Source organism: Etheostoma spectabile, chromosome 18 (assembly GCF_008692095.1).
Source record: "Etheostoma spectabile isolate EspeVRDwgs_2016 chromosome 18, UIUC_Espe_1.0, whole genome shotgun sequence".
NCBI lineage: Eukaryota > Metazoa > Chordata > Actinopteri > Perciformes > Percidae > Etheostoma > Etheostoma spectabile.
In genome coordinates, this window is record NC_045750.1 from 12,887,040 (window position 1) to 12,911,909 (window position 24,870).

At 39.8% G+C, this 24,870-nt stretch overlaps 1 protein-coding gene across 4 annotated transcripts in view; it reads left to right on the forward strand.

Moving 5' to 3' along the window:
• daam1b (dishevelled associated activator of morphogenesis 1b) overlaps positions 1–24,870 on the forward strand; it is a 49,293-nt gene that overhangs the window by 19,218 nt on the left and 5,205 nt on the right. For 3 of the 4 annotated variants that reach the window (XM_032543453.1, XM_032543452.1, XM_032543454.1), the window contains exons 2-19: positions 8,713–9,004; positions 12,454–12,543; positions 15,942–16,013; positions 16,283–16,377; positions 16,846–17,179; positions 17,286–17,396; positions 17,532–17,635; positions 18,031–18,097; positions 18,209–18,326; positions 19,700–19,838; positions 20,065–20,123; positions 20,234–20,421; positions 21,033–21,341; positions 21,431–21,538; positions 22,361–22,390; positions 22,743–22,840; positions 23,424–23,508; positions 24,707–24,813. In XM_032543453.1, coding sequence (XP_032399344.1) covers positions 8,816–9,004; positions 12,454–12,543; positions 15,942–16,013; positions 16,283–16,377; positions 16,846–17,179; positions 17,286–17,396; positions 17,532–17,635; positions 18,031–18,097; positions 18,209–18,326; positions 19,700–19,838; positions 20,065–20,123; positions 20,234–20,421; positions 21,033–21,341; positions 21,431–21,538; positions 22,361–22,390; positions 22,743–22,840; positions 23,424–23,508; positions 24,707–24,813 — 2,303 coding nt within the window. In that variant the 5' untranslated portion in view covers positions 8,713–8,815. The remainder of the gene's footprint in view (positions 1–8,712; positions 9,005–12,453; positions 12,544–15,941; positions 16,014–16,282; positions 16,378–16,845; positions 17,180–17,285; positions 17,397–17,531; positions 17,636–18,030; positions 18,098–18,208; positions 18,327–19,699; positions 19,839–20,064; positions 20,124–20,233; positions 20,422–21,032; positions 21,342–21,430; positions 21,539–22,360; positions 22,391–22,742; positions 22,841–23,423; positions 23,509–24,706; positions 24,814–24,870) is intronic. The other variant, XM_032543455.1, reaches the window with a different exon arrangement.

The window sequence follows — 24,870 nt, forward strand, 5'->3', positions numbered from 1 at the left end:
GGGGGGGTGCACTGAATTACATTTTAAGGCATGGGACAGTTCATTGTGTTTCAGACAACATTCAGTCTAATCTCTCCCAAAAACAATTTTTTAAATTATTTTTTCATCTAATCTGTACCCATAGGCAAATAGATGAATAATCCTCACAAATTAATTTGGGAGACTATACAGATTTGTTTAAAGCATCCAGTATCTCTACAGATCAGACGTAGGGTTTCTGATTCTAAGCAGAATGTGCTACTGTAACACACCGCTCATGAAAGTGTTAACGTTAAAACAAGAGTAAATTGACTTGTAAAAAGATAGAGGGTACCACACATTAGATTCATCAGTGATTGAATCCCTCCCTGGCAACAAAAACAATTTAGCTGAGAAATATTTGCTCATCAGCACTATGTTTGCACAACCCTTGCTTTGGTCCTGAATTAATGCTGTTGAGGAATGAACACAGTAAGTTAGTCAGGGTGCACAGAGCACAGCATTTCTCTTCCGTTTCTGTTTGGGGATCCTTTTTGACCAGATTAACCTTCTCTGTTGAAAACAGGCGTGGCTAGAGATACAGGGGCTAGTCTTGAACTAATCTGAGTCATCATCACAGACTGCCTGAAACCACTCTTTTGTATTTGTTATGAGGATCCCCATTAGCTGACGCCTAGGGGCCAGTTGTTCAAAGGTAAACTGATTGGATTTTGGTTATCGGATTGAATCAAATCTTGAAAATGGGCTGTTCAAAAGACAAAGAAGGAATCTGAAATCAGATTAGATCACGGAATCCAATCCTAGTTTTATTCTGGATCAAATCTTCAGTTTGTGTTGTTCAAAACTTGTCAGTAGGATTTGGATAACTTTAATCCAAAAAAATCAGGATTATCTTGATCCCAACAGGGGGTAAGATTTAAGGTAAGATTCCTGGGAAGAAAATGTGGTAAAACTTCCTGTCCCCATAAAACAATCCCCCCAACAGATTTAAATAACAAACAAAAATAATATATTCAATTTTTCTGTTATTCATCACCGTATATTAATTTCAAAGAAACACCAAGAAACAATCATCAGCCTGTCAAAAATAATTTCTGGTCTCTCCTCCTCAGACGAAGAAGAACCCTGAACATTCTTCATTTTGTTAACTATTGAACTTTTAGCCTTTTCTTTTTTTCTAAAGATGTTTTCAAAATATTCACAAAGTATTTGTTAATGTGTATTTGTTTTTTATTTGTTGTATTTCAGATGAGGGGTCATAAAAGAAAGTATGAATGGAAGTGGATGTTTATGTTATTTTTGTGTTTTGTCTCAAAATAAGAAACACTTACAGGGACCCCTGCTGGCTCTTCTACCTGTTCCTTACGTGACAGGCTGGTAGCCCACATTGGGATATGTTGTCCCATTCACAGCACTGCTAATCAGGATTTAGTAATCTTGAAAACTGTGTATCTGGATCAGGGTGATCCAGTCCAATGTTGCTTTGAAAAACCGGCAGAAAAGTAAGACGGATAACCTGATCCTGAATAGGAAAAAATGGGATTTCCAAATCTGGATCATTTTGATCCAAATTAAATGTTTTTTAATAATTGTCCCTAGACGACCAGCTAGCCTTCCTGGGGTCCAAAACAACATTTAATAAGACAATAGTAAAGCACTACATGACATATACAGAAAAGAAAATAAAGGACAGAAAAAAATACAACAAACTTGTGAAACTTGTGAAAACCACAAGTGTTTAATGAGGAAGGATGTGGAAAACAATTAGCTTACCTCTATGTGGCATGGCTAACAGAGTTCCCTGCTTTCTCTCTAACAGGTACTGCATTGTTAGTTTGTTGGTAACAATACCCAATAGTACTCAGCTATTTGGTGTACCATTACATGTTATGTTGAATACAACAGTTGAGATACTGCCCTACCACAGTACACAGAGAGAGTTTACATGTGTGAGTGTCACCAACACGTTTGAAACCCAAAGGTATTCAATTTAAAATTATACAAACAAGACAAAATCTGCAGAAGGTGTGACTTTTTTCTTAATAAATTACTTAAATGATTAATCAGCTTTTAGTTGGTTCTTTACTAGAACTAAGTAACTAATTAAGTTTAGGTAGTTCTCATTTCAGGTTTTTTGGCTTATTGTTTTTTTAAATTCCACAGCCAATAATAATATTCTCTTAGCAGCAAACATGCAATAGAAACACTGCGGTAGGGCCCTGTTCCAAATCAAGACATATATCAATGTATATGTTATCATAAAAACTGGAAAAACCATCTCACCAAAGAACTCATCTTACATTCCAGCATATACAGTACATGTTTTGCACAACTGACACAGCATACAGCAACTTTGTCACAATCTACTGTCGGTACTTCAAAGTCCAACAAGCTTGAACCTTTTGTACCCGCAGCCAATAGACAAGAGACATTTGGTGTAAAAAATGTCTCAGTTGGTGGAAGAAATGCCTTCTTTGTCTGTCTTTGTGCTGTTATCTGTTCCCTGTGCTCTCTCTGTTTGTTAATCCTGTAATCTGAGAGCCACTACAGCACTACTCCCTCAGCCATGTGACATTAATGCTCCAGAGGCAATGCCGTTGTCATATCTAGACAAACAATCCTGTAACATTAATGCACATGAGCACACAGCCATTGGAGCTTGAACAGCTCTTCTGCTGTAACACTTCCGCTTTCACACTTAATACAGTTTTGGCGGTTCTGTGTTGTCTCACTAATTGATTTTAATCTCCTCTTAACCTGCCAGTCAGCATTTCCATCATGGCCCATTTATTTTCTGATATGTGTCAAGGTCTGTGTGTGTTTACTCATTGTGCACTTGGGGCACCATTAAGTAATTGGCAGGACGAGGGTTATGTATGCTATCCAGCTGTGCAAGACAGTTGGGCTCCACTGTGCCATTTGTACCACAGCTAAACCAGAGAAAATGTTAAACATTATGATGCATCATGTACAAGCTAAAAATAATTGCCAAGTAGCTGCTGGTTTTCAGAAATAACATTAGTCAGTTTACTATTAGTTAGCAGTAACTAATCTTGGCTTTATGCGAAAAGCTTAGCAGTTCATGTTCTAAAGCTGCTCTGAGAGATGGAGATTGTTTTATTAATTGTAAGACTGTTGTTACTATTGAGCATTTTGTGGATGAGTCAACACCGTTTTCAGTTTCACAGGTTAAGCAGTCGCTCTGTGTTCAAACACTTTTGCTGATAGATTTTCAGCAGGGCAGCTCCAGGCTGAATGGATTACCACCAGCCTTCACTGTGTGACTCCTGAGCCTTTTGTTTGCAGCTGTCCAAATTGATCCAAAATAAATGACCAAATGTAGTGCACAACAGTCATGGGGGTTTCCAAAAGTCCATAAACCTCCATGAGTGAAGCTCATTGTAATCCTCAAACCATGAACTGTCTCTCCAGTGGCTCTTTTTTAATAAAAGTATGCTTTTATTTTGCCAGCGTGAGAAGCACTGTATTGCAACGTAGCAGAATAGTGTTGAGATGGCATTCCCTACCACGTCGAGCTGCTTTGCATTGAAAATCCTGCGGTGAGATGATCATTAAATTGCAAGTCTGATCCATCCCAAATCCTAGATCAGAAAAGAAGATTAAACTTCTGTGCACCAAATGCCTTTGTGGTTCGCCTATAACACAGCTGCAGCTATACTCTGCAGAACACAAGCAGTCAGTTAACAGCGTTTACATATATTCATTTTTTGTCATTACAGCCAATCCTGGAAAAACACATGGCATTTTTTTTTTTTTTTGTGTAGCTGTTTTGTCGAACAAATGAATAAAAGCATAAATGAATGTGTGCTGTCTGCGTTAGAGGAATGGCATGTTGTAAGGATGATATTAAGAGTAACATGACACTTAGTCATTCCATTATCCGTCACAAATGTATTTTTCATTATTGTCTGCACAGGGAGATCAGAGGTCAGGGTCAGAACAATGTCCCTGGAGCAGGGAGGGAGTCTTAGTCTCACTCAAGGACTTTTTAAAAAGGTAGATTTTTTTTTTTTAATAATTAGCGCTTGAGCCAAAGCGAGATGTATTGTGTAATGTTGCTTCACCTTGAGGTGATTTGAAAAGAGATGCATCTAATCACCTCAAGGTGAAGCAACCCTGCTGCCTTGTATTGATTTCCATTACAGCTCTAATACTCCCATTCTTATTCAAGGTTTCCTTCGTTACCTTTAGCTGTAGAGCTACTTTGCTCAGAAAGAAACATGGTAGATTTGTTCTGGTGTGTCCTGTCCCAACCAACATTAGTGCCGCTGATGATTCAGACAGCCATAGCAGCTGTAGTATCAAAAATTAAAAGTTCATCTCATTGCCAGAAACTGCTGATAGATGCCAGCTGGTGCCGAAGAAGGTATTTCACACATCTGCTTTCAATACACAACTGTCCACTGTGTTCTCTCTCCAAGGTTGGATTCCTGCTCCAAGTGAGACACATTTGGGCTTATTAGCATCAGCTTTAAGTTAACCTGTCGGCATTTTTGGATTATACACAAAGCCACCTATTCACGACACCAGTTGTTTTATGACTTACTACATAATGAATATTAGATTGCATATTTTTATTCAGGTTTGGTAAAGAAACAGATTTCTAGTATTTTGATTGCACACTTTAACTTTCCTTCATGTTTGGAAGGAATCACTACTTAGTTTTCATTATAACAAAGTACTGATTAAGTGATTATTATTTATTTCTAAGGCTTTGGAGACCAACACCACAAATTAACACAGGAGGGCCACTGTGACGGTGCTGTGGCACTGTTAGAGTGGCTTTTGTACGAGCAATCCAAAACAGGACCAGAGAAATCATACACACCTTATTTTCACTACACAGTTCACCATCAATGTTGATGCCATTGAGAAAACAATATAAATATTGTTTAAGTAAGCTTGAAAAGTGGAGGAGGTTGAAACGGAGGAGACGGAACAGAGAAAAGAAAAAAAATGAAGTAGTATGAATAGTGTCAGATCATCTTAGAATGTTCTTCATTCCTCTTCGCACATGTTGAGTAACGTGAGCGTTTTTCTGTGTTTAACTTAAGATGCTCTTCTCTGCTTCTGCCTTTTCTCCGCCGGACCTGACACTTCTGCAGGTTTAGCGGAGAGGCTTTTTGCGGGCACAATACATGGGCTCACATTCACAAACACTGGGATTCTTTTTACAGTCTGGACTCACGCCAGGTCAGCCGCCAAACCACATGGTCACGAAAACAATAAGGCTATCCAAGGATAGAAATGTCCTACAGATAAAGAAAGTGTTTGTGTGGATTTGGGTGGGCAGGTTTAATTATTGGATGTGTATGAATGAACTAGTACAAAAGAATATGCTTTGTGCTGTAAACAGGAGCCTACAAAAAGTCATGTTTGTCCAGCACAGTCCAAGAGTCAATTTATGTCAGTATAAACAGCATTCTTCTTGGTTCTATGGAAAGTACAGCTGTTCCATGGCATTATCATCTTCTTGCAAACTGTTTACATTTCAAACATGCCTACTACAAGGATAATTCCTGGAAATAAACTCCACTAACTTTTACTGCTTGGACAGCTACGGGTCAGTTTGACTGGGTGAGTTACAAGCTTGTTTTGGGATTTGAAGTGAAGTTTCTTCTTAGAGCAGGTGACAGTTGAAGGTGTTGTTGTGTGGGTGTTGTTCAGGGTCACAAAGCTCACCTGGCTATGACAGGAATGTTCTCTTGTTCTAACAGGCCTCTGTTATGTTGGGAACCTTGACCGTCTGACACAACAACTGGGGGCTAATGTCAGAGCACTCAGGTCTCACAGGTTAACAATTACAGCACAAACTCACAAACTCTTGCCAGTTTCACAAACGGCATGTTTAAACCTTAAACACTGCCCCTCTTTGTGTTCTGCCGCTTTGTACCCTCCCCACATGGCCGAACCGTGGCACATTCACAGGTTCCTGCTGCTGGATGTTGGCCAGCGCTGTCCTACTCTGGCGCACAAGTTTATACAAAGTTTACAGCTCGCTTTAGCTAATGGAAATTTGGCAGTTTTGTAGACTAATATGGTCAAAGAGAGCTTTGAGTTGCTTCTTCCCTTCATGCTAGAATAGATGGTGACCGTGAAGCCAAGCAGCTGCTGCTGAGGCCTCTGGTAGTCTATTTGGAAAAGTCAAGGATGTGTCAAAATAAATACACTATTCAGTGTGTTAGTAAGGGCGAGCCACTGTGTACTTTATCCCACGTGTGTTGGCTTCAGGCACCTTGTCTGTGTAGTACACTATAAGCTTTTTATATACAGGTGCATACAATATATATATATATGGAATATTATCAGAAAAAGTAAATTTTCTAGTTATGAAATACAGTTGGCTGTTTTTGCACAATAATTAGGCCTGCTAGTTTGTTGGCCACCAAGAGACACAAGTGATAATTTGGACTAATGCCCTGTGTCTGATGAAGTGGTCATTGCAACAAATCAATATCAAGACAGTTTTCCTTAAAACAAAATGTGAAATTGTTACATGGTATCTTATCGTTGTGTTTTGCTTTTTTTATTCTGTTGGCATTAGCATAGGAATGAGACATTTAACAAAAAAAGATCAGAACACATTTAAGGGTGAAAAATAAACCATAATACGACAGATTTTCTGGTTGTTGGAAAAATGTCTCCAACAGCTTTAGCTGCTGTTCCAAATTTGAAAAGTACAGCTGCTGGATAGCAGATGAACCAAAAAAGTGACTAAAGTGGGACAGTGATGACATCACGCTTTATTTCTGTAGACAACAGAATGGTCTTTTTATTGAATACTTACACAAAGTTGCCACAGGAAATGTCCTCACTTTCCTCTTTGAAAGCGATAACTTTAGCTGTCCTCTGTCGCCTCAGCCCACTGGGCATGGTGATCGCAATCTTCCTTTACAGTACGTGACCCGACCAGGTTAAATTTGGACTGCAAACTGCATATGATGCATTCTGTGTGGGCAAAACCTCTGTCTTTTAGGAAAATATAGGGAAGGGTCAAATAAAGTTGGTTATGTTCAGCAAGCTGCCACTCAACAAGAAAAGACATAAAAAAAATTCCTGCAGGTCAGCACGGCCTCTGTGGTTATGATACTTGGCATCACACCGCTTGGCACAGCAGTGAGGAAGACTGTGAAGCTGTTTTTGTGACATGCCGATGGCGGTGTCCTCATGGATGTCTGGTCAACACGTCTTTTATTTGCCAGACAGCGGAGAGGTCTTGTGCACTTTATTCCATTATTCCTGCTTGGAGTTGAGCCAGCAGGTCTGAGAGCACACGCTGCAGCTGTCTCCACTCTTACTCTGTGTTTGTGTGAATTAGCGGTTTGTTACAAATCAAACTTGTATATATTTTCAGTAGTGAGACTCAAGGTCTGTCTTGTCTCAAGATTCAGTTTTTAACTTTAGCAACAGAGTAAGCTGTCACTCTTAATAGCTGTAACCAGAGAACCTAAGGCTCCATGTACAGTTAATCTGATCCTGGGTTAGAATACCCTCCGAAGAGAAGACATAAGGGCTGTAACAAAGAGTTGTTAAACAAGAGTCTTGCCCTGTGAGGCTGTACTTTACCACAGAGGTAGTTTGAGCTAAATCATAAAGCTAGCATGGCAACATGCTCTCGGTGACAGATGTTTAGTAGGTATAATTTTTCCAGTGCTCACCATCTTAGTTCAAGATGTGTTAGCATGAAAACATTTGCTAATTATCACCAAATCCCTATACCCTTAAGATGTTTTTGGGAAAATTAAATCGTCTTGTGGCACAGAACATTCTGTAATGTGCTCAACCCTCCTCATCAATGCTGTTCATCTATGGCAGCTGATCTTTATAGCCTATTTTTATCTGCAATATAGAGGCAAGGCAGATGGGGCAGTGGTCCAACAGGATTTCATACGTTTCCTACGTTACTGGTGAAAATGCAGCTGCCGGAGACCAAACCAAGTGTGCAATCATGCCTACAAAGTCAGAGAGCCAGGAAGGGAAAGTCTGTTGTTGATGGTTATCAGGATGATTGAGGCAGTGTATGTTTGATTCCGACGTCGACTCCACATGTTGTAAATCTCACCTGTCATTTGAACAACATGCAGTCCAACATAACACCTTATGACTCGTCTCAGGGTCGACGATAAAGCCTGTTTTTGCTCTTTGCCCACAATGTCCACAAAAGGCCTCACACACCTCTAACCATGGTCATTGTAAACACTCCCACTCTAATCATTCCTCTTTAGGTCTTTAGAGGAAATCTGATGCTGAATAGGAAGGAAGGGGAGATGAAAAGAGCTGAATACACTAATCCTGGCAAATTATGGTCTCCATTTCAAACATCACACTCTGACGGGACTCTATTGTTTAAACGATATAATGAAATCTTTCAGTGTTTGCCCTCATTGACACAGTGCAAATTTAACCATTACCAGGGACAGAGGGAAATTTAGTTACTGTGGAAAACTCAGAGCCTTCATAGATGTAGTGTCGTCCAGCTGCTAATAAGAAACAGTTCAACTAATGTCAACTTGTCCAAGCCTGTTTGTCCTTAGAGTGTTGTTGTGGGGCTTTGGATTCCATCCAAGGGAGCAAACAGTATTAATCTTTGTATTTATTAAAATGTGCATTTCTTGGTTCTTGTGGACCGTGTTATCTTCTATTGTTCATTCTGACTCTGAGAAAACCAGTTTGAAAGGCACAAACTTAAGTTCTCCTTCTCCTCGTCCACAGTACTCTCTGACAGGCCGGACTCTGAAGGTGGAGGAGGCTGTAAAGAGGCCCTGAAGGAGCCTCCCACCCTCCCTACCTGACCAGCCGGACGTATCGGACAGCCATGGCTCCTCGGAAACGTGGCGGCGGCGGCAGCCGTGGTGGCCTCTCCTTCATCTTCTGCTGTTTTAACAGCAGCGATCACCCAGAGATCACCTACAGGCTCAGGGAGGACTTTGCCCTGCAGGCCATGGAGCCGGCTCTGCCAATGCCAGGATATGATGAGCTGGATGGCATGTTCTCCGAGCTGGTGGTAAGGCTTTATTCTGCTTTTTTTTTTCGTTTAGGAAATTCAAACCAGAGGAATTTTAAGACTTCAAATAAGCATTTCATTCATGTTTTAGTAAATACATTTAGATTTTGGATTCAAATGATAAAACTGTTGTTATTCTATATTTTACTTTTAGTATTACATTATATATACTTAATGTCAGCAAATCATTTTTGCATGAAGACTGCGTTTTCCCCAGGGCCTTAGACCTCCATTATTGTCCTTTTAAAAACACATACATGATCCCCAACTTTGTACTGGGTGACTTGTTTTTTATTACCATAATCATGACTGCTGTACTTTATTTTTTAATAATCCAACATATACCATTGTGCTGCTGTGAATACTCACTAGTGTATCAAATGTTTAATCCATGGCTGAAAATAGTCCCCAACAAATGCACTACTACTGTTTTGGGTAATGTTTGCCAAAAACTACAGTGCCCAGCTGGAAAATTATTAAGCCTTGAGATTTGTGGGTCTTTTTTTTTTAAAAGTTTAGATTACGATTTAAATGGAGACGAAAGAGAGCCATGACAATTCAAATAGTTGTGTTTATACAATGCATGTTTAGCATATAGCATAACATACACTTCAGCATTTTTTTAAACAGATGAAGATGTCTTTAAAATATAATTTTACCTCATTGTTTACTGTCTGTTACATTTTGAGACATTCCCAAACAAACTGCCATTTCCTTCCAGTTTACACTATTTTGTGAGTAATGGGGCCAGGCTGCTATTCTTCCTCTGTCTTATTGTCACTTCTGATTTGTCGTGCTCCCCTCTCTCTCCTGTCCCATTTTCCTCTCCTGTGGTTGCCACAGTAATCTAAGCATTCCATTTCTGAACATCAATAGACCTCATTCAGGAACTCCTAATTTCTCAACCTCCTCCATCTGCTAATTGCTTGTTTTTTTCTCCCACCCTTTATGAAGACATAATTGAGCAAGTTGAGTGTGACGACAAGGAGGCTTTCAGTTGCTCTGTTTACCAAAGAAATCAGCCACGCGCTTTTGTTTTTGCCCAGTATTAGCCACCCTGTGTGTGTATAATCTGAACGGGCTTGCTGGAAATAAGACTCACGTTGTGAAATAGGTCGGGGCATCTGCTCTGTTACGATCAATTAAACCTGACATTTGAACTTGAGATTCATTGCGAAAAGTTTTCCAAAAACCTGTAAGTCAAGGTAAAACTTCTTTTTCCCATCTCCTCCAGAGAGATAAAGCCACTCTCACTCAAACAAAACATTAACGGCAATATGTTGCAGCGTGAAACGCATAGCCGCTATAAAATAGTTGCCTTTTTCCCATTCACTGCTTACTAGTATGTGTACCTTATTTACTGGCACTGTTGGGGAAGGTTACTTTTGAAATTAGACGTTACCCTATTTAAAATGTAATAGTAGTGTAACTATTTCAATTACTTTACCAAAGTAATGTAACTTATTACATTGTAATACTTTTTGATTACTTTTCTAAATTTCTGATGAACGTTTTTTTCAACTGTTAACCATTTTCAAATGTTTAAACCTGGCAGCGATAACCTTACAGCAATGTTCCACACTGACTACTGTCAAACTGCTTTTAAAATCCTTCATCACATGAATTAAGATTATAATAATTTAAGAAGAACAGCCAGCACAAAGTCAGATTTCAGCACCTCTTTTTAATATGATATCATTCTGAAGTCACAGATTTAATCATTTTGGATATGCTCCAAGCAAAATATGATGCTAAAATATGTCATCAGTACACATTAGAAGCTTGGTGTGTCACACAAAAAGTAGGCATGTCTTCTCTACTTTATTTAAAATGACTGCTTGCAGTTAGTGTAAGCTAACTTAACTTACATAAGCCTACCTGCAGATGTTTCCTGAGGTTAGACATTGACGTTTTAGACGTTGATAGCTTTTTGACCGCAGAAAAACAGTCTTTGCATTGCACAGTTATCTTTGATCCCTTCTCATATTTTTGTATGAATTGTATGTTTTTTTTATATTTCCAGCACTGGGGGGCATTTTTCTCCGTAGCCATAGTGGCAACTCCCAGACAGCTTAAGAGGCAATTTAACTGTCAGACGGGCGGGGCTGCAAATTCCAACCAATCAAAAGCATCAGTATAGCATCAAACTTTACTAAACGGCTATGGCTGGAAATGACAAAAGAAGACATTGTGCACATCAAAAATATGCGGAGCAACAAAATTAATGTTATTCACATATAGCCTTGCTTTTTACAGAAAATATTCAGACGCAACCCCCAGTGTAATCCTGAACATTTTCGTAGTTAACTGTGATTTAATAGTTTCCCAGTTACTGTAACGCAGTACAGTTACCTTTTATTTGTAATAGAATTACGTAACGCTGGTACATGTAACTAGTTACTTTCAACACTGTTCATTAGATCAATCAATAGGCCACACAACCCTTTTAGGACATTTGATCACTGCACATATTGATTACCAGGGTTCGATGGCGTTAGTAAAGAACATCCCAAAGACAATTCCCATGAAGAGTAGTCGCAATAAAACATTTAGCAATCAATCTGTTGGGTAAACCCTATGGGTAAGCCACATTAAGTTAATCTCCGTGTGTTGCTTCAATTGCAACTAAAAAAGAATAAACCTGGGTGGTGTTCACACTATCTACTATATTCTCTCCTGGAACTAATATGTTTAAAACCCTCTCATGACTTTTATCCCTTTTTTCACATAAAGCTCATTAAAGCAGAATTCCTTTAAGACTTGACTAATGTGGATTCTCACATGAAACAGCACTGAAAACAGATAACTTTTAGCACAATTTACTATTAACTGTGTCCCTATGCTGTGATGTAAAAGGCTGATATCCAAACCCCAAGTAAAATTTCTATTTTATGCTCAAATTAAAACTTGCTGATTTGTTTCAATTGCATTTTAGACAATCTCAGTGTGTTCAAATGCTCTCTAGTATTTCGTCTTCCCAGCAGCACCCTTTGTGTGCATCTGTGAAATATCTTAGATTATACACTATGACGCATGTTGTCTCCAGATGTTTGTTACCACATGTCGAGCAGTCAGACCACACCTTATTTCCCCCCCATTACTCACACATTGAAATACAAGTGACTTAATTTAGAGTCATATTGAATGTGATCTATCTTAACTGTTCGTGAAGAGATTTAGCACAAACTGATCTTTATCTGAGAGCAACTACTTCTGGGACATGTTTTTGTTTTGGGGAAAACAGAATTGATTTATGTGGATATTTCAAAATATGCAACATGCTGTTTTGATAGCTTGTCTGTCTTCTGCTCCATGGTACTCTGGAAGCTGTGTGTTAGATGCTCTCTTTCTAATCATTGAATATTATCTTCTCCATTTAAAAGTTCTTCCTCTCACCTCCTCTGCAACTTTCTTTAACCTTTTCTGCTTTTTTTATCACCACTTTGCAGGACGAGCTCGACCTTTCAGAGAAACACAGGGAAGCCATGTTCGCTCTGCCTGCAGAGAAGAAATGGCAAATCTACTGCAGCAAAAAGAAGGTAAAGACTCTCACTGTGCATCATGTCAAATATCAGCCTCCACAAGCTTGCTGCCGACTGGCTGCCTCTGCTGAACAATATCTGCAGATATCCTGCCAAGTTTGTGTAATCGCCTCCCTCATTGATTTGTTGATGACTGAAGCTGTGAGTTGTCTAAAAACACAGACCACAAAACCTTGTATTGCTGTATTCCTCTGCTCACACCAGCCATGAGCGTGTTGTCTGCACAGTGTATCTGCGGATCGCCGGTTTTCATCTTTATTTTCAGGTGTATACACCTGCCTATAAGATGAATATGCACACATTTAGTAGCAAACTGTCAAACTAAACTGCCTATAATGTACTGTAATAGAGGACATGCTATTATTAAACATATAATACGCAGAGAAATACCCAAACATTTCAAACGCCCCACTCCAGTACTACCAAGAATACTTTGTAATGACTTTATTCCCCAGTCTGTTATGTATCTCTTCAATTACAGTTAATTTCCTCATCACCATATAATAAGAGTAATACTGTACTGCTCCACCATGAATAACTCATCTAAGTGGATGTTGCATAAGTTGCATATAAAAATAGTGATGTGTAGAGGGAGTAAAAACAAATGCAAAATCTAGCTTGTTCCACCGGATTATCTTCTTACAAAGAAAGCAGTGTCCGGAATTATAAAGTACTGAAATATATTGCAAGACTGAATGCAAAAGATGTTTCTAGTGACTCCAAAGAGTTTAGTGTCTCCCAGACTATACGGTCCTTATTCTCATTGTTCGATTGTCACCCCTGATTTAAAGGGAGGATTTTTTAATCATGCCGATACTCCTTTTAGATAATACACCTGTCCCATCAAAGCATTTGTGTAGCCACAACATACTCTACCACTCTGTGACAGTGTCATATTTCATTATGTCTTTTCTTCTTGATAAAAGGACAGTCAGCTGTTCTTCCTTTCCCTGTATATTAATTAAATAAAACACAGATGTCTGGACTAGTTTAGATCAACTCAAGCTGAGCTTTCCAGCCACCAGTGCCCTCGCTTTTTTTTTTACAGCAGTGTTTTTCTTAAGGCCATACCATGTAGGTATGAGTGTGTAGGATATCCTGTCCTGACTAATATAGAGACAGGGCATGCTTTTCCTACATCCGGTTACAAACTGGAGGTGAGGATTGCTGGAATTTAGTATGATGGATGGATAGTTGATGCCCTTTTCTAACTCTCAGGATAAAAGCAAGTAATGATATTTCCCAAAATGTTAAACTGTACCGTTATAGGTCCATGTGCCAATAATGTGTTTTTAGGTCGACAACTAATTTAAATGCAGATTTTTGAGTCAATAAATATGATAAAAGGCCGAAGAGGCTACATCACGATAAATTAGTCCTTTCTGACGGTAAACTCAGCTTTAAGTATTGATACACTCACGACTTTGTCTGTACACAGCGTTCAGTGGCCAGCAGTAACAAGGCGAGAGAGGGTAATGGAAATGGAAACAGGACAGTGTATGCTCCCGTTTCTACTGTGTCCCAATTAGTGGCCTCATTAGGAGTTGTCGAGGGGCCCAAAGTAGTAGCCTCATAAGGCGTTTTGAAAATAACCCCCACATGTTGTTGCTCTGCCTTTTGTTCAGCTTTTTAGAGCTCATGCAGGGTTGTTTCAGAGTTTGTGTGAAGGTTGAAACACATCTTTATGTGCAGCATCGACCTGCAGAATAGGGGGAGGAAGGAGTGACAGAAAGAACTCAATATTGCTGACTCGGCAGCAGGCTCTGGCCCCGACCCAGACAGATACAAACTCATCTGAGCTCAAAGAGGAAGTGTGTGTGTGTGTGTGTGTGTGTGTGTGTGTGTGTGTGTGTGTGTGTGTGTGTGTGTGTGTGTGTGTGTGTGTGTGTGTGTGTGTGTGTGTGCACGCGCAAAAAGAGGCAAAGGAAGCAGCCAAGGCAAACAGGAAGGCTTCACTTCCATAGGTGCAACTTTTGTGTGTCTGGCAGGGGGGATGATAAGGAGGAAGGTGGGGTCATTACCATGGCGCTCTGAGCCTGTGAGCGGTAAGGGTGCTCTTTTTCGCCCATGTTTTTTTTGCTTCAGAAGTCGGGCCGGGCCAGGAGAAGATAAGTCAGTCAAAGCAGCAAAGCTTTAGCTGTTTGGTTTGGCCAGGCACCTGAGCCGATGAAATCATGCTGCACAGAATCAATCTTCTTCCTCCTTCTTGACAGTTTTCTTCCAGGCTACATCATCTGCCAACACACAGATTTACTGATCTGGTCGTTAGCAGAGATTTTGCCGTTAGGCCTGAAATTCCCCCCACCCCTTCATTTGTGAGAGGACAGAGCTGTAACTTAACTTCTCTTTAAAGCAGACTCTAAATAACTGAGGTTGATTCCTGTTTAATAATGTGCCTTTGAGCTTTACTTTCTCAAATGTGAAAAAAATAAATATACACCGCACTTTTCTCTTTCATCATGGCCCTAAATAAACTTCAAGATGCAAAAGGAAGTGGTACCACTGCGTCCAATCCACTCATGGACTGAACTTCTTCCAGCGCCTGCCTGGTCTAGCTGGCACCGGACCTGAGTGGAACAGCAGGATCAGACCTTCCCTGTCTCTGCACGAACCCTGCAGACCAGCCAAGGCTTGCAGTTTCTGCCAGAGCAGCCAAGTCTCTGCAGGCCGCTTTATTAACTGATGCCCAATTAGTTTCTGATGGTCACAGCTCGCTTGCGCTTAATGGAGCAAGAGTTCAAATGAAAGCCTGGGGCCCTTTTATGTACAAGCCAAGTTCATGGTCAACTCATTTTCTCCTCAGTGTTTTTCCCTTAAGTTAAAAATTAAGTCATCAAAGAAATGTCTCGCAGTTATTGAATTATTTCCACTTGTAATACAAACGTGCCTGTCAGGAGATTAATCCCAGCATAAATCAAGCCATGTCCTTAATCCAGTTTTAACATTCATTTCCTAATCTCAAGATTTTCTCAAGCAGCTGCGCTCTCTTTTCTGCACTTCTCACCAGCTCCTGAAACTCAGTGAACCCCCTGATGATAAAATGGGCTGGATATTTGTGTCGCCCTACTTTAAGTTCCGGCTCCATTCTTTGGCTTTTGGCTATTTTCCCCCGGACCTTCTGTTCCCCATGTGCTTGTTGTTGTTTGTATATGTTTCATGTCTTTCAAAGCCAGTTCTAAATGGTTCAAGCATGTGACATGAACCAAATAACTTTTCCTTCTAGACCACGTTTTCATGTAACATCTTTAAATACCAATTGCTCCGAGTTACTATTAATAAACAAACTTATTTTGATTAACTTATCTCATGTTCTTTTGTTCCTCATCATTAAAATCAATTCCTAAGTGGATCACTGCACATCCTCATTCATTCTCTATGACTCTCTTTTTTTTCAGGAACAAGAAGAAAATAAAAGTGCAACTAGTTGGCCCGAATACTACATTGATCAGATCAATTCAATGGCAGCTGTAAGTAATAACATGAACTGCATTTATTTTTTTGCATATGAAAATAGTCCTGGGAGAAGGAGCTGTCCTCTGTTGCTCTTCCTGAGGTTTCCTGATCGGATTTAAGGGTCCAAGACCCCACAGACAGATCTGTGATTCTTTCTTTTAAATTCTCTAAGAATAAATTTTCTGTGTGACCTGTATATCTCTGGAAATCAAGGATAGCTTTACTATGGCAGTGAATTATCCTTCAGACTCATTTTCATGATGTTTTATATTTCTTCCAACAGAGAACAACGCTCCTTGCTCTGGAGAAAGAAGATGAGGAAGAGAGGAACAAAACCATCGAGAGCTTGAAGACTGCTTTAAGGACACAACCTATGAGGTGGACAAATGCCTTCGTCTTCTGACTCTTTCCTGTCTCCTCCTTGTCCTTTATGTCATCCATCATTGCGTCTCCTTTTATTTAACCTCCTCTCACCTTGTCTTTTTTTAGTTCCTCACAGCAATATGTAAATGGATGCTTAAATGCAGTGTTGTGTTGTGGTGTGCAGTGTTGGTTGAAGATTTTTTTCATTGACGTGAATGTGCATTAAAGCCTTTCCATTTCGGGAACCTGAGCTTTTCACTGCACTTTAAAAGAAGATGCTATGAGTTATTTATTACATTGACTAAAAGTAATTCAGGTATAGAATGAGGTAATAGAGAGTGGACACACGTTTAGGTATTTGGAATGTGATACTACAGCTTTACTCAGGTACATTTGTGCATTGTAATTATATTTTGAATAAAAGTGCTGCAATCAAGTTCTTACTGACCTAAGATGATATCTTTGTTCCTTCTCTCCTCTCAGGTTCGTGACCCGTTTTATTGACTTGGACGGCCTGACGTGCATCCTAAACTTCCTGAAGACCATGGACTATGAGACCACAGAGTCGCAAATCCACACGTCTCTGATTGGCTGCATCAAAGCTCTAATGAACAACTCGCAGGGCCGCGCCCACGTCCTCTCTCACTCCGAGAGCATCAACATCATCGCTCAGAGCCTGGCCACAGAGAACATTAAGACTAAGGTGGCGGTGTTAGAGATAATGGGCGCCGTGTGTCTGGTGCCCGGTGGACACAAAAAAATCCTGGAGGCCATGCTGCACTACCAACGCTTTGCTTGTGAGAGAACGCGATTTCAGGTCGGTGGGAGCAAGTTGTGTGCACAGTTCTGTTGTAGATGGATAAAGTAATTTAAAAGCAACGTTGTGAGGAAACCAACACCTGTAATTACCTGTCATCCCGCAGACGCTTATAAACGATCTTGACCGGAGTACAGGGCGATACAGAGATGAGGTCAACCTGAAAACAGCAATCATGTCCTTTATAAACGCTGTTCTGAGTCAAGGCGCTGGAGAGGTGAATTATATATACAGCTTTTATGCTTCCTTTGCCACTATGTCATCATGTCCCTTGACCACTCACTCAAGAGACTCTTTAAAATATTGTTTGCGTCATTTTCTCTGCTTATTTATGATTTTATTCCAAATACAGACAAGTTTGGAATTCCGTATCCACCTACGATATGAGTTCCTCATGTTGGGGATCCAACCTGTGATCGATAAGCTACGCTCTCATGAAAACTCTACATTAGACAGGTGAGATGAAAATAAATAAATAAATGTACTGTCTCGAGCTTTGTAGGAATGCGCCTGCTCAATAGTGGTGCTAATCAATGTTTATTGATCAGAAGCTGAACAACATGAAATCAGAGAATAAGCTTTGTTGAAATGTTTTGTTAATCTTACTCTTCCAAATTAATGGAAGAGTAAGATTAACAAAAACATTTTTCTGAATTTACACGTCAATAAAACCTTTCACTTTTTTTAGCCATGCTTAAAAAAAAAAGCTTATTCTTACACAGAAAACCGTAAAAACAGTATTTCATCACTACTTTCCAGATAGATCTTGCTAAGTAAAACTTAAAGTATATAAGTGCATCACATTTGCAGGCTGTCTCCCTAATCTTGTCTCTTTCTTCTCACACTCTCAGGCATTTAGACTACTTTGAGATGCTGCGGAATGAGGATGAGCTGGCTTTGTCAAAACGGTTTGAGTCGGTACGGAGAAGAAAAAAACTCTAACTTCCTGACATTATTCTTACATTATTTGTGAATGTTAAATATTTAGCAGGAGATATTCACAGGGTTGTTTCACTTCTTCTCCTCCAGGTACATATAGACACTAAAAGTGCCACCCAAGTTTTTGATCTCATTCGCAAAAAGATGAACCACACTGATGCACACCCGCACTTTATGTCTGTCCTGCATCACTGTCTCCTCATGCCACGTGAGTGTTTCTTTCATAATTTATTACAGGGCTGCAAACTATAAGATGTTTTAACAAATATTGTCAATTTAAGTTACAGTTCAAAATCTTCTGTGCTGTAAAATGTGATTAAAGCTGGTAAGTTTCGGGGTGGAAAAAATTAATTATTAGGAAATTATTATATATTATATGTAAAGTTTGAATATATTGAATGAATGTCTGAATACATTGAATACACCTTGAATATATTGAATGAAAGTTTGACTTTCATTCAATATATTCAGACTTTTATTAAATATTTCAGACTTCCATTCAATAAATTCCGACTTTCACTCAAAACAGTGCAGTTTAGCAGGCTTATTAGCGCCAGCCGCATGTGTATATAGTAGCCGCTGTGGATGAGAGCGCAGTTGACGGCTGAAAGTCAAAAGACATTTTGGCGCTGGTGATTTTTCTTTAGCGCTGGCTAAAACCTCTTGGGCGGCACCAAAAATCCTCTTATGCAAGGAAAAAACCCAGAAAAATAATGAGGCTCCAAACAAAGTAGTAGTATTACTCCCACAAAATACACAGTGCATCCGGTACCTTCTGGTTTCTGGCCAGAAAGATAAGGATGTTGACTTTGTCAAGATTAGTCAGTCCAGAAATTGGATAAGCACATTCCAAGCCAAACTGAATACTCAACTTACTCAAATGAGACCGTTGTTGGCTATTTGGTTTTGTTAACCTATTTTTCACCACCCTAAAAAAAAAAAAATGCATTTCCCATGTCATTTGTCTTGAAAACAAAGAGCCACCAAACGGACGCAGTATCCTTTTTCTTCAATGCTAACCTTCCCTTTTAAGTGGCTTTTTAATGAGACCCCCAGTGACTTTACTACAGCATTTAGAGTATAATTAACACTTCAGCTGCTAAAATGAGTGTTGCGATCATGCATAAGAGTTAATAAAGTGCAAGCCTCTGGTGGTACTCAAATAGAAAGAGAAAAAAAGATAATATCACTGAATATGATGTGATGCATTGAACAATTTATCATGGTAAAAAACTATAAAATGATGCCTTCACATAGTAATGCATCTGTGTGTGTTTAAAAGGTTTTCAAGACAAATAACAACACAACAGCAAACTTGTTGTGCTCCATGATGAATGCAGTCTCACCAGTACCAAATACATCTCACCGGCTTGTTACCTGTAAATATAGTGCCTCTCTTTGGTTCCTCAGTTATGAGCATTAACAAACTCATTTTGGAAATCAGTCCTTTATTTCATCATGATTAAACAGCCACTGTAGATCCAACTTCAGCCTGTAATTTCTGAGACACTAATGGAGATACTAATCGTAATAGCTGAGGCTAACAGGCTAATGGGAAACTATTTCTCCCTCTCTCCTCAGACAAGAGAAGTGGTAACACGGTGCAGTACTGGCTGCTGCTGGATCGGATCGTCCAGCAGATTGTCTTGCAGAATGACAAAGGTCACGACCCCGACGTCACACCACTGGAGAACTTTAACGTGAAGAACGTTGTCCGGATGTGAGTACTCTGATTTCCTCTGAAACAGACTGAATGAGTACATGGAACAGATGACTCGGCTGCCAGACTGAAGAATGTAGAACAATGTTGTGTTTGATGAGAAATGAAAAAGGCGCATGCTCAACAGTGTTGGCTCAAAAATAGTTTCCCTTTGTAAGATAAGAGAAAACAATGGAGTTGTTCACTGTATTTAGTTATTATTCATTACGTGTAATCCTCTCTGCAGGCTTGTCAATGAAAATGAGGTCAAACAGTGGAAAGAGCAGGCAGAGAAAATGAGAAAAGGTTTGTAAGACCATACATGACTTACCTGAAATAGGATAAGTTTGGTAATTAAAGTCATGTTTTTAGTTAACTCCATATGATGAACATATGGCTGCGACTCCCCATCACAGAGCACCACGAGCTGCAGCAGAGGTTTGACAAGAAGGAGCGTGAATGTGATGCAAAGACTCAGGAGAAAGAGGACATGATGCAGACGCTCAACAAGATGAAAGAGAAGCTGGAAAAAGAGAGCACAGAGCACAAGAATGTCAAACAGCATGTGGCCGAACTTACCGTCCGACTGCATGAACTCAGCACAGTATGTTGTCCTATTTATTCCCCGGGTCGCTTTATAATAACCTTAAAATGAAACCGGATTGAATATTATGTTGGATATTGACATCCAGGGATGGTCCAGGGCAAGTTCACATAAGAGGCTAAACAAACTGTAATCATCCCACACAGTGCCCTAGATAAAAGGCAGAATGCAAAAATAGAAACCATTTAACACTTCTATCTCATTGAATATTGGTTTGTTCCTTTATGTTGTTGCTTGTCTGAAATTGCAACACTTTTTACTTACCCTCTATTATTATTATTGGTATGTTGCCAGAGTACTGGTTACCCAGTCCTATCAATGTAATGATGATGAAATATGTATTAAGAAAGACGCATTTATTTACAGTATAAATGGAGTTCAAGAAAGGAACTAATAAGCAGCTACCTAACAAAAAGTAATACATTAAAAAACCTTTTTTGGTTAATGACCCATTAAAATGAACCGTAATCACAGGTTAGGCCTTTCACTTGAATGATTTTTAGAAGCTTGAAGAATGGAATGTGCTGGTGCTATTCTACATGACAAGTATTCTCCTGTCCAGTGTTATCTGTAATATTTAAAATCTCCCTGTCGTTTTACTCTCCTTAAAGAGACAGGCAGCTGTCGTTCCTGGAGGTCCTCCCCTCCCCCCTGGTCCCCCCGGTGGTCCTCTGCCTCCCCCACCACTGCCAGCTTTTGGTGGTATGTGCCCACCTCCCCCTCCGCCTCCTGGGGGCATGATGCCTCCTCCACCTCCCCCACCGCCTCCTCCAGGTGGACCCCAACCTCCTTCCGGACGACCACCCGTCGGCGGCATCCCTCCCCCGCCAGGAGCACCCCTAGGACCCTCCCTGAAGAGAAAGAACATTCCCCAGCCAGCCAATGCGCTCAAGTCCTTCAACTGGGCCAAGTTAGCTGAGGTGAGAATAGTGGAGACACAAAAAGACCTGAAAATATAATAATATATTGATGTTTATGAGATACAAATATGTTATTGTCCTCTGCTCAGAATAAACTGGAGGGCACGGTGTGGATGGAGGTGGACGATGCCAAGGTTTTCAAAATCCTGGATCTGGAGGACATTGAAAAGACCTTCTCAGCCTATCAGAGACAGCAGGTACTGAGGACGATGCAACCCATCCCTTTCTGAATTTAGACTTGGCTTGTGTTGAGATTTTTTACATTTCTCCTGTTTTGCAACTTTTGATTTCTCAAGCAAAGTTGGAGAAGGGAAGAGGTCAGATAATTTACAACAAGTCAACCTGAAGTAAAAAAAAAAGAAAAGGAAAAGGGAGAAATTGCTAGATGGATTTGGGGGTTTTTATTCAAACTTTCTTGCTTGAATCATCTTTTTGAATCATCATCTTTTACTATTTTTGTTTGTGGTTTTGATCCTTTTGCCATATGTGATTGACATTGCATGAGTGAGCTGCTGAGAATCGTTTATTTTTTTCTTCTTGTGACTGCAGTTAATTTAGTTATAAGATATTTTTAATTGGTAGTGCCTTTATTAGTTGAACAGAAGAGAATGTGCATGTCTTTCTACAGGTCAAGAAGCATGTCCAACACACATAATGAGATTTAAAAAAAAAAAAATTGAAAATGAATTAACTGTAAGGATCTCTCCGCACAAACACAGAGACACAACGTTCAGTAAATTCAGATCCGCAGTGTCGGCCTGATTAGTGAAACAGAAACATGACCGATTGATTTTCTTATGTGCACAGCATGTGAGCTATAAGCACGTATTGATCAACTGAACACCCACTCATGTCTCTCTGCTGCTCACTTCATTACTGACGGATCCATGGTCCATCCAAGTGCTGAATGAGCCTTGATTAATTTTCTGTATGTTTTTTATGGGCTGCAATCACGTAACTGCTGCTTTACTTATTCTAATGAGTGCTGACATCTTTCCTGCTTCTTGCCTGCATTTTAGGACTTCTTTATGATCAATAACAGCAAACAGGTGAGTGCATTACAGTACAGTAGATATACAGTCTGGAATTTGTGTCACTCTTCGTGAATTCACTCAGACTTTGTTGATGTTTTTACGTCATGTCCTACAAAACTTCTTACTTAATGTGTGTCCAACAGAATGTACAACCTGTCAGACTGTTGACTCTTTCATTTGTGTGTCATGTTTGCATGTACTTATGAATGTGAAGACCTCTGTTTGACTGGATTTCCAGCTCTTGTTTGGGATTGTAGGGCATGTGTCGTTTCTGTTGTTGTGTGTCTGTGAGTGACTGTAACTAAGATTGATTTGTGCATGTTAAATAACCTGTTGCACTCTAACCTCGTTATCATTTTGCTCACAGAAAGAGGCAGAAGACGACACGCTGAGCTCTAAAAAAGTCAAGGAGCTGTCAGTCATTGATGGCCGTCGAGCTCAAAACTGCAACATCCTGCTCTCGCGGTAAGTTTGTCAGTAATGTTTCATAAGTGTTGTGATGCTGAATCACAACACTTATAAAACATTACTGACACAGCACACATTCGGATGGATTTTCTTTCCCACTGGATCTAAAATGTATTTTTTTTTTTTTTTGAGGATACACCACCTTGAGGAGGACTTAAAAACTTGTACACTAAGAGACTAGGAAAAGCTAAACAGAACTATAATGAATAATCATATACTGTATAATACTATAATAGTATAAAACACAATGCTTAATCAAACAGGGCTCTCCCACAAACCACACCCACTACACACCATCTTTATTACGCACATCTACAAAAATAATTATCAACTGCCAGACCAGATAACATTATGTCAATATTACTAAACTACACAAGGTAGAGAAAGAAATACAGATGACAACAAAACAAACATAGAAAACAAGCAAAGATGTATTGAAGTGGATCTGACAGAGCTTTTTATTAAGTACATTAAGTATGTCTAAGTGAGTATCAAGATTTAAATAAAACTAACAGCTGTCTCAAATATGAAGGATAGCTAAAGTAATGCATTTACATACTGTATCTGTTTTGTGCTGCAGGCTGAAGCTTTCAAATGAGGAGATGAAGAGAGCCATTCTAACCATGGACGAACAGGAGGACCTTCCCAAAGACATGCTGGAGCAGGTACACCATCAGCAGCAAGTACTGACGGATCAATCCAGTGTGCTCTCATTTAGTGATTGCACTTTGACTGCTTACTAAAAGCAGAGTAAGTTGATGACTGTCAGCAGCACCTTCAGCATTTAGCAATGTTTTCAGAGCTATTGCTAAAAGTGTGCAAGGCATCGGCATGTGCTACAACTCTGATAACGCTATATTTTGGTGAGGAAAGATCTTCTTGAGTTTGCAGTGGAAAGATAGCCTGATGTCGTCATACTCAGATTCTAGTCAGATTATGAGTCTGATACTGCTCCATTGGGCTGTGATTATGGGGCGTGTTTCAACCGAACCAGGAAAGAAATGCCTCTGCACTAAATTGGATAGACCTACAACCAATCAGAGCAACGGAGTATGTGACGTACATACTCCGTATGTACCCTAAAATGAGATTTATGAGTCTGTCCACATTTAGTGCAGAGTTCTTTTACCTCAAGCATGGTTTTTTGCCCATAGTGCTGTGCTACATTGACCCATTGGTCACATGGTTACCATTAGTTTCTGTAAATCATTTACGTTGTCCCACACTGGTCCTCTTGTGTTCATGATTGGGAACCAGAGAACATGCTGTCCCTTTAAACACACCCGTGCAACGGAGTATGTGACGTACATACTCCGTTGCTCTGATTGGTTGTAGGTCTATCCAATTTAGTGCAGAGGCATTTCTTTCCTGGTTCCTGGCAAAAACATCTTTCCGATCGAAAATTCCTCTGTCACGGTTCTCTGTTCCTGTTTATAAATAATGCACTCTCGCCATCTTCTATAAAAGACACCTCTCAATTCTCCAGCCGCAGTTGTCTTTGTTGTAAACAAATTCAACCAAAGCGCTGTTTGGTGACGAGGTTGAATACGTTACTGTTGATCATTTATCCATCATCGTATAAAGCCCGCCCTGACAATTTGATTGGTCCAAACAGCTCCGGTTCGAGCATAGTTGCGCCACAACAGAACAAGTCCAGACCGAACTTCCCGGCTGGCATCTAGGCGATTGGAAAGAGACAGTGAGATGCAAAAGCATGACAGCAGAGATTTAGCCCTAATTGGCTACCAGTGAATGACATCAACAATTAATTTGACAAACCCTTCCTCTGTATTTAAAAGGAAACAAATCCAGGTGAAAGTTTTGAAATGTAAATTAAAGAGTTTTTCTGTTTTGTTCCATCAGCTGCTGAAGTTTGTCCCAGAGAAGAGTGACGTGGATCTCCTGGAGGAGCACAAACATGAGCTCGACCGAATGGCAAAACCAGACCGCTTCCTCTATGAGATGAGCAGGTACTTTACAGTTTTTCTTTCTCATCTGATACCTTTTTAATTCTGTACTTAACAGGA